The 15,140-nt window shown below is 35.2% G+C and overlaps 1 protein-coding gene across 6 annotated transcripts in view; it reads right to left on the bottom strand.

Moving 5' to 3' along the window:
- Window positions 1-15,140, bottom strand: part of AP3B1 (adaptor related protein complex 3 subunit beta 1) — a 306,085-nt gene that overhangs the window by 9,613 nt on the left and 281,332 nt on the right. For 5 of the 6 annotated variants that reach the window (XM_057494089.1, XM_036914133.2, XM_057494087.1 and 2 more), the window contains 2 exons: window positions 7,635-7,732; window positions 2,109-2,247 (listed from right to left, as the gene is read on the bottom strand). In XM_057494089.1, coding sequence (XP_057350072.1) covers window positions 2,109-2,247; window positions 7,635-7,732 — 237 coding nt within the window. Of the gene's footprint in view, window positions 1-2,108; window positions 2,248-7,634; window positions 7,733-13,358; window positions 13,396-15,140 lie in introns of those variants that run through there. The other variant, XM_036914137.2, reaches the window with a different exon arrangement.

Below are 15,140 nucleotides of genomic sequence, written 5' to 3'. Positions count from 1 at the left end.
ACTTGGGCTCCTCCCCCAAGTTATAGAGTCAAACACTAGGGCTGGATTAGAAAAGCACCAAGATGTTGGGGATGTGTATGAGGACCAGGAACATTAAGTTTGAGTGCAATCTCTGCATTCCAAAGCCAAATACAAATGGTTCTTAGTTGTGTGTCTTCTCTGTATTTGTATGGATAATTGAGAATTGGCTATGACTTAATTATATGAACAGGCATTATGTTCCAAACCACCAAGACAAATTTCAGGCAAACTATGCTTTGAAAAGAATTACACAACTGTGCTAAAGTCTTTCTTAGTCTATTTCCAAACAGGAAGATAGCTTTCAGATTACTCGGCTTTGAGAAGGTAATTTGGCTATTTCCTTCTAAGAAACAAAAATCTGGAAAGCTGCCATTGATTTAAGAAAAGTTACAAAACCATTCACAAAACAAAAACTAAATTAGAAGTTCTAACATAAGCAAGGATTACCCTATGTCTTCTTGTACATTACAAAAGAACATGTTAAAATAGGATTTAAGTATTGCTGGATTATCAGATATATCAGGCAAAAATTCATACACATAAGCCAAAAGTTATAGTTGGATGTATATCTTTTGGCATTTTAGCAATTTCAAGAATTCAAAGGATTCATAAATAAAAGAGAACAACTTCTGATAGAGGAAAACACCCAGGAAAGCAAAAAGTATTTAAAGGCAGAAAATAAAACAGGAAAACTCACAACCAAAATATTTTCACTTCAGACTTCTGTCCATTTTTTCCCTTACTGAACAACATTAACTGGTTAAGTTGTATTTGCATGATGGTCCCATTATGGTGACCTTATATCCATTTTATTTTTTTATCACCTATGTGAAATAGATAGGCTAGCATAAATTAAGAAATGGAAGTATCAGACCTCTTCAGCAATTTATACTTAATGACCTTTCTCTAAACAGAACAAAAGTACAAGGTCAATTTGTTTTTTGACTAGTACATGAAGTTTTCATTCTGTCATGATTAGAAGATGAAGTGAGGCAACTCTGGATAATGGCAGATCAAGACTGGAACTCAGCTCTTCTAATGTCAAGTTCAATGTTCTTCCACGAGGAAGACAGAATTTCATTTCAATCCCTTTTCTTTTTTTCTGCTACTCCTTTCCAGACTGTTGAAGAACTTAAAGCCCGTAAAGAGAAGTTATAACTTGCCCAAGACTACCAGGCCTAAAAATGGGAGAGCTGAGTCTAAAACCCAGATCACCCATAGCAGCCTTTACATAGGGCCTCTCTTGTTTCTGTATTAATTAAAACAATTTTTTAAGGTTTGAAGGCATTCCCTTTGATTTAAAATTTATTTTAATAAATAAATGGCAGAAGTATGCCACTGGCAGTGAGTGGAATTAAAGATGGTTGCAATGAAATTCCCATAAGCTCCCCAAGGACTCAGTAACACTGCATGGTTGTTTCAGGGGTAATTTTTTTATCTTTACTTTCATTTCAAGCCACTGGCATTCATAAGAACACAAAGAGGGCAAGCATATTAATCACACTTATTATTACTTTTAAGGACGAATGACTTGGATCTCACGCTTTAGATGGTTGGGTGAAGATATTCCTAGTCTTAAGAGATAGAAGCTACATTTGACCCTATGTTGGTTTTCTAGCAGCATCGTTAACTGGAAGCAGCCTTAGGGGACTGCTGTCAAAAGGAAATCTGTAAATAGTACCCAAACTTCCCCCCTCTTTAAAGTGAAAAAGTCCAACTCCACTTCTTCATAAAACACGTTCTTCCTGGAAATCCACTGAATCCAGTGAAATAAGATAAATTCTCAACCATATCTCACAAAAGGTATCTTTAAGAAATCACCAAGCTATAAAATGCAGATACACTATCTGTATCTTTCACAATAGTTCAGACCAGTATAGTAAGGTTTAAATCCTTGTATAAAATAGAGAAGAGGGCCTTAATCCAAACCAATTAAATACATCATAAGAAAAAAAGGGGTGTATATATATATATGTATGTTTAGGGGTCATTTTTTCAAGGAAAACTATGAATTGAAAATTATATATTTTCACATATGTATTATACATGTATACAAGTTATCTCCATGTCACATGTGGTGAACCTACCTGTGTATATTATCTTGGCCAGAAGGAACTACACCTATGTTGGCAACACTGACAACCTTCTGAAGGATCACGGAGGGAGAGAAATTCTGTGGTGCAGCAATGATTGCAGCAGAAGTTTCATTCATCCCAGTTAGCATTCCTGTAAGAGCAAAAAAAGGTTCCCTTTTACTAACTTCTTTATGAAAATTACATTAAAATAATTTTAAGCTCATAGCTTAAATTAAAAAATATATTTTAAGAAAAACAACTCCTGAATATAATTTATAATTACCATAAAATGAACTGTCACTGTTTCAAAAAATTCTTTAAATATTCATTGTGTAAGAAAATGTGTAAAAACATGGTCCAGTATCACTCTTAATAAATCTGATTTAAAATACTCCAGGTTAAAAACAGAATCAAAAAGATGAAATTTCGATTTCAGTCCCCTTAGTACTACTCAATTAGTTTGGGCTCCATAAAGAACTTTTTCCCTCTCCTTTGATTCACGGACCTCTCTTGCCAAATGCTGCCTGAGGACAAATCAAAGTGGTTCTGGAGTAACTGGAAGCACTACCTGCTGCAGGGCTTGAGTATGACGGATTAACATTATCTTAACAATGACTGGAAGTCACTGAAAACGGTTATGTGATTCTAAAAAATGTGCAAGTATCTAAGCTATACTTAGTGATAGCAGTTGTGAAAAACATATGGTTAATGACAAAACACCAATTAAAGTTTCTTAAGCTAAACACCTGAAAACAAAGGATAAAATGAGAACAGAAAACCTTAAATCCCAGAGACATTTCAAGTAATACTGAAGAAAGAAACTAAGTTAAACAACATCATGAACAAAAACCATACAGTTAACACAAAACATGTCATTAATATCAGAATCTCATGTAAAAATGTTTAGTGAATAAATTCAGTAACATACAAAACACTTGGATCAAATATTGAAAGTTAGTCTCCAAGTTTAAAAAATACAAAATAATTTTAATAAATGCCATCTATTTGAATCTGTGATACAAGTCATTGACACTAATGGTATCTACTAAAAATGGTAATCTTTTGAGACATTTGATATATGCACAATGGCTTACACAATTCATAAAAATGTTGAAATTTGATTGTATGTTTTCAAAAGGCCCTTGCACCTTCAGGGATATATATATATTTATTTGTTGCAAATGCAACACCCCCCCCCAAAAAAACTCTCTATGATTAGCAGTATGAAGGCACCAAAGTCTAACACTAAAAACATTTCCCTAGCCTTTAACAAAGAGTAGTTTTTACTAACCACTTTCAAACTCGGGGACACTATGTTCTGTCTTAGACTGTTTAACTTCAGTATTAGGCAAAAGCTTTAAAAACTACACAAGCAGTCAAACATTGCTTTTAAGTAAAGCACAGTGGCTGCTGACATAACACTGCTGAGAGATGTGCGTACTAATTTAGGATTTAAACCTTCTCCATTAGGCTCTATTGAAGAGCAACTGCTGAATAAATGAATGCAACTATGTTTATGTTAAAAGCCTGTTTCCCCGCAGCATGTAATTAAAGGAAATGTTGTACAAAGCCAGTACTTTTGTCAAGCTCCTGTAAATGGAAAGATGGATAGCACTCAGAGAAGTGAATGCATTGCTTCATATTTAACCTTAACACTCTTGTCATTAATGGTTTGTCTAAGTTGGTCTATAAAAGACAAGGTACTGCTCCATTGAAGTAAAATTTAAAAAATCAACTAAACCATGCTTTTCAGAACAGAAGATTCATTATCGTCAGCTAATGTATTGGCATAAAGCAAAGTAACATCCTATCAAGTGAGGCACACATTCAATCTGCCTTCCCACCCCCCTTTATTTTTAACTCATGCTGTTTTATTGTTATAGGCAATTTGTACCACTCAGCATGACAGTGTAAACTGAATCAAGATTAATTTACATGCAAAAGAACACTTAGGAGAGCAGCATGGTAAGCAAATGTATTGTCTCGATTGCTGAGGTGGAAAAAGAACCTGGAAGGAAAAAAAGGTGCGCTAATTAAGGGGCATCAAATATGATTGCTTGTGGTAGTTAAGGGCCAGAAAATAGTAAATGTCTGACCATTTAAAGAATTAGCATCTTGCTAGCTAGGAACCCATAAGATGGATGCATACATCATAATAAAATTAAGTAAACATTCTAGGTTTCTTAAACTGGAGATTTTTCTAAATGAAAATATATCAGGTATTCTCAAATTAACGAGAAAGAAAAACATGCCAAGGTTTCATTAAAAGTTTCTCCTATAAAAACAGATTTTAAACAATATGTAGCCTGCTCATATATAATAAAGGGAAAGTTACTGGGAAAATATTTAAAAATTGTCAGACTACAGAATTTGTTGCTTCACTGGAATTTATATAAATTTTGGTGAGGCAGTGGACAGCATTTAACTTAGGTTAATCAGCTGTAATTAACTGCTAAAATGTAAAATAATATGAGAATATAATTAAAAATTTTTTCCTATGTTTAAAATTTCCAATTTAATTGAGAAGAAGAAAATGACTAAGAGGAAGCAATTTGGAATAAGCAATTGGTATAGGTCTCCAATTAAAATTGCCTCAAGAAACCAAATTGTATTTTTTTAAGTAAAAGAGAGATTGCATGTTATTTACAGTACTGAAATCATCCCAGAACTAGATCATTAACTAACTTTGCAAGGTTCAAAACTCACAGCAATAAAAAAATCATGCTTCTGGTTAAGGCTCATAAAATGAATGCTACAGATTAATTTTAATATATAGGATAAACCAATCTTTCGTTTAGCACTTTGTAAACATGCATGTTTAGCTATGGAACTCTAAATGCAACAACTGAGTAAAAGTGATATAGATCAGGCTGCATATTAGAAATAAAACTTCTTTTTCAAAAAACAATCTAATATGTATGATCTGTTAGAGGTATTAATATTGTACACTTAAATTATGTACATCTTTAGTATAAAAACAGAACCACATTCCTCATGTTTTTTATTTATAATTTTTTCAGTTAAATCACAATTAATACATTTAATCATTTTAGTCCCAAACTTATACTCTGTGAAATAAGATATTAAGTATATAAATTCATTTTATTTAAAGTAGAACAGTTTAAAGCTAGCACGTAATGACACAGATTTATGGCATTTTACCTTCCAGAAGTCTGCACTGATAAAATCTGAGGAAACTGATTTTCACTTTGATTTAGGATTTTTAGTTAGTGAGGCTAGGTATCATTTGTGAAATAAGCTAAGCTCTTCCTAGAATAGTATAACAAACAAACACATGTGTAAAGTTGAGGATTGAGACCTCTATTACTAAACCAGCTGAAATCTGTAACTAAAAAGATGCTATTGAAAAGACTCTTTAAACCTGTGGTACATTTGCCAGCATCAAGTCCCATATCAAAAAATGAATTCAGGAAGACAGAAAGAATGATACAGAAATGCCAAGAGACTTGCAAGGATTTATAAATACTTCATACAAACAAATTTTCAAATAGCTTTATTCAGAGTAGCCTTTCTGCTCTATTAAACACAGCAAACAGCTGCCAGATTTATTCAGACAAATAATCAACAACCATAGAAGTAAAATGGCAGAAGAAAAAGGAATTTTCGCAACAACTCCACAGAGGACCACAGCTGTTCTCCAAGTACACCTCTCTCATGCACTTATGGTTCTGTATGGCTAGTCAGGGAAAAATCCCTCAGTCATAACAGAGCCCAAAAAACTTAATCAAAACATCAAGTATTTTAAATCAAAGCTTAGGGACAGAAAGGGTATATGATTATCTGCTGCTGTGCTGCATCTTTCAAAGAAGGAATATCCTCTTAATAAGTGTGCCCAAACCTTAGTCAGTCAGTCACTTATGTGTCACTCACCTTGGTTTGCTGAGCAGGTATAAAGCAGAGAGGCAGGCTTTAGCCAGCAAAGGGTAAGAATAGCAAATGCAAGAATCAATTCAATTTGTCAATACAAAAATAAAATCACAGAGATGATTTTCTTCTACAGCAATAATCAACTTCCAAGAAAAGCAAATGCAAAGATGGATTTAGTCATTCTTTTTTATCACTTAAAAATAAGGAAGAATAAAATATTATTATTAATTTACTATTAATTTACAGCCTTGTATGAGATTTTCTTTGTCAGATTCTTCTACAACAGGTCTTTCTGACATTGTGTATTGCAAAGGCTTACAGTAAAAAAAAAAAGCCTTTGGCACTGCAATAAAGGAGTGTCAGGAAGCTTGCCCTTTTCCTTAGATGTAGATATTTGTGTTTGCCTAGTACTTTCTGGAAGCTTGACAAGTATGACTTAATGACTTTGAAATGACTTTTTGATAAAATCCCTCCAGAGAAAAAAGGAGCCTAGATTCACATAAACTTTTAAAAATTGCTGACTATACCATTTAAGTATGTGCTAGTTTTTAAAATTATTTTGTTAAAGTGTCATTGATACACAACCTTATGATGGTTTCATATAAACAACACAGTGGTTTTAACATTCACCCATATTGTCAAGTCCTCACACCCTGTACTGCGGTCACTGTTTATTGGTATAGTAAGGTGTTGTACTTGTCGTCTCTGTGCTGTACTGCCTTCCCTGTGGCCTACTTATATTGTGATTACGAATTACTGTGTCCCTTTATCTCCTTCTCCCTCCCCCCAGCCTCCACAGCCCCTCCCTTTGGTAACCACTAGTCCCTTCTCAGTGTCTGTGAGTCCATTACTATTGTGTTATTTCAGTTTTGCTTTGTTTTTATACTCTACAAATGAGTGGAATCATTTGGCATTTGTCTTTCTCTGCTTAAATATGTGCTAGTTTTATAAACGTTATCCTTACCTATTACATAAAGTCAGATGGAATTATTTCCCTTTATTCATATAAGAAAAGAATTTTTTTTTTTATTAGAAGGTATGCTTGATTCTGGGGCAAGCACAACATATTAATACTTTTATTCTGCTGAAAATATTTTCTTTTTAGGTACATTTAAAAAAATATTTCAGCTCTGATATAGTCTGACAACAGCATTTCCATAATATAGAATTAGGTCAAAAGAAAATGGAGGTGTTTTAATGCTGTAATTAGGACTTTATTTTGAAGGGTAAGGCACTCTAACTTGTGCAAGGAAAAATATATTAGGAGGACATGAAAAACAGTTCTATAGCGAAAGAAAATACAGAAATGTAACATTTATATTGGAAGGAGTTTGGTAAGCCCCAAATTCCTGACATTTTCACTAATACAAAACACATAAGTACATTAGGTTGACAAACCACAACTTCAAAAACTGAAAAGTTAATTAGGAATCAGTTTATTAGTTTAAAGACATATTAATCAATTTTAAAGAATTCCAGAAATGCAGACAAACATACTTTAAAGGTTATTTTTTAGCAAAAACTGGAAGACTGTACACTGATATCTGCTAATGGCTATGTATATATGGTAATTTATTTTAGAGACCAGCCAGAAGAATGAGCAAATACTGTTTGGATGTCAATTTCTCGTAAATTGTAGTGATTTCTCACCTTGCTCCTTCTTAAAATCCTTCTCTGACATAGCCACAGGTAAAAGCAGTTCTCCAACAGGTGGCTGAATATTAACATTGAAGCAATCATCCTTGGTACTATGGAAAAAACACATGAAAGCTGACTAAATGCTTAAAAAATAAACATTCTTCTTAATACTATGCAGTTAAATAGTATTATTAAATAGCAATTAAAAGCATATGCCACCAGCATGTAAAGTGTAAGATCTTTTTGGCTCAACTATCACAGCTAAAAAGGTTTGAAAACTTTCTCAACTATTTGCAGAGAAATGCATCTGTCATCTCAATTGGAAAACAGTCTCTTTTAACAAAAACATGCAGTTATAATAAATACACCAATTGACATAGAACTTTTAAAAACAGGTAAACAATATTCACTACCACAGGAACATTTCATATAGCTTTTAGAGAAGTAATATTTTACCTTTACTTGCATGCTGAAAAGTATAGATAGAAGATGGAGTGTTTTAGTCTTAAATAAAGATCTTTTAAATACAGAGTAGTTTTTAATGAAGAATAGAGCAGTGACCACACTGTGCTCATATATGTGCTAATAAAAGAATACATCACCTGCAAACTTGTTTTCTTAAAACAAAACCTTTATTTTTTAGCAGTGTTGCTCAATGACATTAATGATCAACGTGGTGAAAGCTATTATTTCAAATGACAGGATATGAAGAACTCAGAAAAGGCAACTTTGTATTTATACTAGGAAAACAATAGTGAGTACATCTATTTCCTTTAAATCTTATGACACTACTCTCTCTAAAAAAATTACTAAAAACTGCTTACAAATGCTTTTGAAGTTAGGTTTATCAGCAGGCATATCAGTTAAGAAAGTAAAAGTGTTAGGCAGAAAGATGATATGAGCAGGATGAAATGAGGGAAGGGCCCACCAAGAACTCAGGGAGTTAATCAGAGTTAAGCCAGAGAGCCAGAAAGGACTCATGCCCTTTGCAATGTGTTCCTTCCACATGCACTGAATCTGGGCTGACCTTGAGACTTGCTCTAGCTAATGCCGGTGAGATAGGGCACAGACATGAGACAAGCATCATGATTAACTTTCCTAAAAATGTTGAAATGTGAATAGCATAGAGGAAACAAGAAGGACTCATTTTGAGACTAAGAGAAGAGAGCTGGGAAGTTAGGTTCCTGACATATTCTTTGGTAATCAGCCAATGACTTATCTTAAGGAAAGGCAAGCAGTCTTAACTGATGTGTTTCCAGTACTTGGAAGTAGCCACTACCTTAGAGAAGAACAAAAAGTTTGTCCTACAGAATTACCTAGTGGACTGACTACAGACAATGACATATTGTCCCTCACCAGAGATAGAAATCATGAGACTGCCTGACAAGCCTACACCCCCCAACCCTTTACCTTTGCCCCATTCTTGAAAGCCTTAAAAGACAGCATCCCAGCTTTTGGGTGCACCTTCTCCTCTCTGACGTTGCCTGCACTTCCCTTTCTTTTTGTCCTACTCCAGACAAGTAGGGAGGGGCTATGAGAACTCTGATTTGGGCTTGCAAGTTCCTGTCGCCTGGGACCTGGATGGAACTGCAGCTGTACAATTGTGATCCTTAGTAGCCTGCCTGAAAATCTCTTTCTTTACTTTGAGAAGTTCTCAGAACATAATCTCACTTCATCCAGTGCTCTGCGGCATCCCCAAATCCTGGGGTGGTAGGGGCTTAGTTCCCATGCCATGCAGATTCAAGAGGACACTGGATGCCAGGTGACCCTGGCTTTAGGAGTTGGCAGGGGACCTGCCCTATGCTGAGCAGCAGTTCAATGAGCTTCCCTTTCCTCCCTCTGTTTTTCCTTCCTCTCTGCTTTATTCAAGTAAACCTGCCTTTGTCTAACTTGACTGTAGCCCACTCCTCCTTTGGAGTATATTCAAGTAGAACTTTCATTGTGCTTCACTACTGTGTGTCTGCCCTTCAATTCTTTGTTGCGGCGGGGACAAGAATCAAGAACAAACTCAGCCACCCAACAAAAGTGTTGGGCTGCAAATAAGCAGAACATCCAGCTAACAATTCTTGAGAAATATGTTAACTGTTTAGCATACAAGTCCTGGAATTACCAAAGGCTGTTTCAATGGCCTAAAGATGCTGTTAGGGACCCAGGTTTCTCTAAGCTTTAAACTCCACCATCTCTAGGGTGTTGGCTTTCAGCTGCTGCATCACTAGCTACCACTTTTACATTCCACTGAAGAAGGAAGAGTTATGATGGAAGAACAGTGAATAATTGAGTCAACCAAATCTGTTTCTTTTTTTAATTAGGAAAACAAAAGCTTTCCTGAAAGTCCCATGGAAGAACTTCTAGTTTTGTGTTAGAACTGGATCTACTGGCCACTGGGAAGGGGAAGAAGGGGATTGTGGATATGAAACACCAAACATTAGGTTAAGAAATACTTTACTGAATCCAAGGACAAACATTATAATTTGAAGAAAGAAAGAAAAAAAATCCACTTTTATTTTATGCTATTATACACTGTATTATTGTAAGCTGCCTTATATTTTTTATGGAACAAGGTAAGGACTAGACCAAATGAGAATGTTTTGAATTATTCACATGTGGATTGTCCAATGCAAACCAATAAATTCAATTTACTTATTAATTCAATAAATATTTACTGAATACAAACTTGATCCCATGTACTGTGTGAGTATCTGGGGATTTAAAGACAAGTGAGACTGGTCCTTGAAGCTCACAGTCTAGTGAGGGAGAGGGTCCAATTATGTTTATAATAGACTAGTTAACTAGTTAACATAATCCCATTAAGTTAATATCTGCTTTCACTCTCTAAAGTATCCCAATTTGTATGATAAAATATATGGTTATCTTATTCATATAACTAAGACAAAGGTGTTTCAATGTTTTCTGAAGCAACACGTAACTACAAGAGACTTTTTTTTTTGATTATTCATTTGATTTTTATACTTGATTTATATGTGAATCCCACACTTCTCCCTTACTATTATTATTTTTAATAAAATGCTGAAATGGTAGGTAGATGCAAGATAAAGGTAGAAAGCATAATTTAGTGCTGTAAGAGGGCAAATGTAGATACTCAGGTCTGTGCCTATAGACTAAGTATTAATCCAAGCTAGACAAGGGCAACAAAACATCCACAGATGCAGAAGATTTCTCTCAAAACAGGGGGGGTGAGGTTCTAAGCCTCACCTACCAGAGACTTTTGACATAGAAAAATAATGATCCTGTTTGTATTTCAGAAATTCTGGTGGCAGCGTGTAGGTGGGAGTAGTGGCGAAACCCAAGGAATGCAGATGGGTCAGGAATCTAATTTAATAGTCTAGGCAGGTGTTTTTAGCATTGACTGCATATTTTACTTTAGTAAACCTTAACAGTGATCCTAAGAGGTAGCCTCTGTTGGCCCAATTTATTGATAGAGAAATTGAACAACATGCTCAAGGTCATGCAGCTAGCAGGTGGCAATGCTGGGATTTCACCTCAGGATTATCCTATGTCAATACATATCCATGATGTTGATATGTACCCACTGTGTAAGGCTGCTTCCCTAGGCTAGACAGCCCTGGGAATGGGGAAGATGGGAGTATTTAGAGTGAAAAGGGACAGATCTGGTGATAGATGGGAAGAAGAGACTTTGAACCTATTAGTGTGAACAACTACTGATGACAAGAAGTTTTAGGGATTAAACAAAATTATTTGGCTTAAATCATGCTATATTTTGAGTACCATATAATTACCCAGGAGACATATTTAGTAGATAATTGGAAATACAAATCAAGAATCACAAGATAAGTCAGGGCAGTCTGTAAGAGTTTGGAAGTAATCAGAATGGTGCAGGAAGAGCTGAAGCCTTACAAATAGGTAAATTCACATAGGAAAAGAGGATATACTGGAAAAAGGTTGAGACGGAAACCTGGGGAAAAACTTGTATATAAGTGGAAGAGATGCAACCTGCAGAAGAGATTGGGTGAGTGGTCAGTGAGAAAAGGTGGGTGTCAAACAGTGCAGGGAGAAATAAAAAGAAGCAAGTGTAACGGCTGACTTTAGCGAGGCAGTTCGGGCTGGAGGAAGAATGCAGAATGCAGTGAGTTGAAGGGTGAATGGAAGACTGGCAATGAAAGACCTGACAGAAAGCCAAAGTGTCATGAGGGTGTGGCGGCAAAGGGATGATGCTTAAAGAAACCAGTGCATGCTTAAAGGCTGAGGGAAAAGTGCTAATGAAGAGGAACAAACTTTGGAATAAATGGTAGAACAGGTTTTAGCAGAGATAAGTGAGGAGGACGGGATTAGGAGCACAAGAAGGTGATGGGGCAGTCTAGAAAGGGGGTAGAATACTTCTTCCGGAATCAGCAGAGGAGGGGTTAGGATGGGGGGAAGTACCGAGGCAGGGCCCTTGAAGGACGAGACCATGCCTGTTGGAGTGGAAGGCAGAGTCACATGAGAGAAATGTGTAATGGCCAAGGAGGGAGTAAGTGCATATACATGCATACCTGAACTATATAAATATAATGAACTAATTTAGTATTAAATATAAAATTTCAGCTTCAAATAACTGGATAAATCAGTGTTCCCTAAAGTGGAAAGCATATGGCACTCTACAGAGGTAGAAAATCCATTGAGGAAAAAACCTAGCAAGTACATTTATTTTTTCTCATGTCTTTTTAAGTTCTATTTTTGTCTGTATATGATATTTTAGTATATACATATGTTAGCATACATAATTAAAAATAAATTTATACATACAGGGAGCACATGGTAAAAATATTTCACTAATAGAGGTGCACACACAATTCAAAAAGGGGACTACTGGGTTAAATTATATGTATTACACTACTTTTACTTTTGTTTTCTTTTTAACTACAGATGAAATGACTGATCTTCTTCCCAACATTCCTGAAGGATACCATTTACTTTCTTGATTAAAGGTAGCTGTACAGCACTGATGCCCAGGGAGAAGGGGGTAGAGAAGAGAAAGAAGGGAAAAGAGATGTGCCTTCTAAAGTATATATGAAAATGTAGGTGGGTAAACAGCAGATTTAAGTTTGGGGTGGGGAAAGGTGATTCTGAAATGTCCCCACTAGCAATAAGCACTGGTTAGAGACATACATATGATTCAACTCGACTGGATGTTTTAAGATTTTTGCTTGTTTTTGGCTAATGCATAAATATTTGGTATTATTCAGCCTTTGGGAATTCCCTTCTTATTTTCTGTAGCTGGTAAAATGCTTAACATGTAATTATGTATGTAAAACTAAGGATATAAGTTCATCCAAAATGGGTCTTAGGAGGCAAATGTAATTGGTCACACAGGGATGCTGCTGTGGCAGATTGTACTGGTTGCTTACTCAGTCTCTATTTTCCTTTTTCTTCTCTCCTGACATAATCCTGATATTTGTTCACACAGACAATATGCCCAACTGAAACATTGTATCTCTCAGTTTCTCTTGTGGCTAGTGACCAAGTGACCCAGTTATGACCAACGAAACATAAACAGAGGTCCCCTGGGGATTTCTGGAAAAGTTTTACTTTTCTGACACAAACAAGGCTCCTCCTTTCAGGTCACTTCTTTCTTTAAAAAAATTTTTTTTTAATGCAGACAGAAGCCTGGAAACAGAGCAGCCATCTTGTGACTATGAGGATGACTGGCAAATGCTAATAAAATAAGCACATGAAACGAAAAATTGAAAGACTTTATACCTTAAAGACATTGTGGAGCTACTCCAGCAGCTCTTAACTGTTGACCACTCTTGTACTAGGAGAATAATAAAAAGCTATTTGGTTAAGCCACCACAGCTGGGTTTCTGTTAACACACAACTGAACACAAAATCTAACTAATACAACTAGTACATAACATACTTCATAAGCCAGTTTGAGCTTCTAAGCAAGATTTGGCTTAGAATGGAATAAGATGAATTCTTTCCTCTTTATTTTAGGGAAACCTTACTTTCATTTTTATTAGTGTTCTAAGATGTCCTGTACAGTTCTCTATGCACCTCCTTTTCTACTATTTTGTTCTTTTTGTTTGCTTCTTTCTCCTTAGAGCTTTTCTTTTCCTTTTCTCCCCCCTCTTTTTCTTCTCATTTCCTTTGGTTGAACATGGGGCTAAACACAGATACCTTGACTTTAATAGAGAATGGTGAATGTGAGCAATGATAGATGTAAATTTATTGGAATTAACAGTTTAGCAGATCAACAAAGTACTATTATTAGGCTATTAAATAGCCTAGTTAAATGGGATCAGATGGTGTAATAGTTTTAACTTAAGGTAAGATTCGACCTCCTATACACTGAACTGTAATGCATCTGCTTATAATACATAGTCTTGGTTGTTCACAGGTCCCTAGGATCTAGACTGGTTAATTTTCTAGGTATGAGAAATGGACAAGTAGTTTAACCATTGGGAGAGTCAAGTTTCCTTGTCCATGAAGTGACAAAAATGGCAGTTACATTCAGGCTAGTTTTAACGGTTACGTGAAATGACATATATCCAGTGTACTGCTTAATGCATAGCAGATACTCAAAGCCTACATACATACTAGGGCTACGCCTTTAATTTTTTTATGCTTTCCCCTATTCATTCTCATTTCCAGCTCTTCCCTGTTATAAACAATGCTGACTTAATACCTTTGGATAGATCTATTTCTTCTGCACAAGCACCAATATTTCCCTAGGTTTGATACCCTAAAAATGAAATTGCTAAGTTGAAGAGTAGATATCAAAATATTTAGTATTTTGATAGATACTGGCAAACTACCTTAAAAAAGGTGGTGCCAATTTAAAGTCCCACAAATTGTACATAAGAATTTATGTTTTTTTCTGCCTTCTTTGTCAATGTCAGATACTAAAATAAAAAAAAATTATGCCAATCTAATGGGTGAATAGTTATAATATTTATTTCCCTACCAGGGCTGTTGAACATTTTATGTTTATTGGCTACATGCCTTTCTTGTAAACTGCCTTAGCCTTTCTCCACTTTTCTATTGGATTTCTTTTTACTGATTGTGTTCCTTATATATTCTGGTTATTAAATCTTTGTCTGCTAAACATGCTGCAATACTTTCCCACCATCTCCACCTGTTATAGTATCTATTTTCCCTTCTTTGTAGAGAATTAAAAAATTTTAAGTCAATAATCTGACAATAATTTTCTTTCTGGGTATTGTATCTTGCTTAAGACTTTTGCCCTCAAAGAGTATGAAAATATGTGTCTCTATTATAAGTACTTTTATAGTTCCACAAAGGTATTAATCTGTTCATCATAATTCTATCTGGAACTTATTTTGGAGTAATCTATGGGAAGAAGCTACATTTCTTTTTTCCAGATAATGGAGCTTACATCACTTACCAAATTGTCCATTCTTTCCCCACTGATTTGAAATGCCACCTATATGATATACAAAAATCTCTAAATTTTTAAAATGTCTATTTTGTTTTAGTGACTCCTGTGCCAATAACTGATTTCATTGAGTAAAAACATTCTTGCTGCTTTAAAGAATA

This window comes from Manis pentadactyla, chromosome 2, assembly GCF_030020395.1.
Source record: "Manis pentadactyla isolate mManPen7 chromosome 2, mManPen7.hap1, whole genome shotgun sequence".
In the NCBI taxonomy this organism is placed as follows: Eukaryota; Metazoa; Chordata; class Mammalia; order Pholidota; family Manidae; genus Manis; species Manis pentadactyla.
The sequence above is the reverse complement of the archived record's forward strand: the minus strand, read 5'-3'. Positions and strand labels throughout refer to the sequence as shown.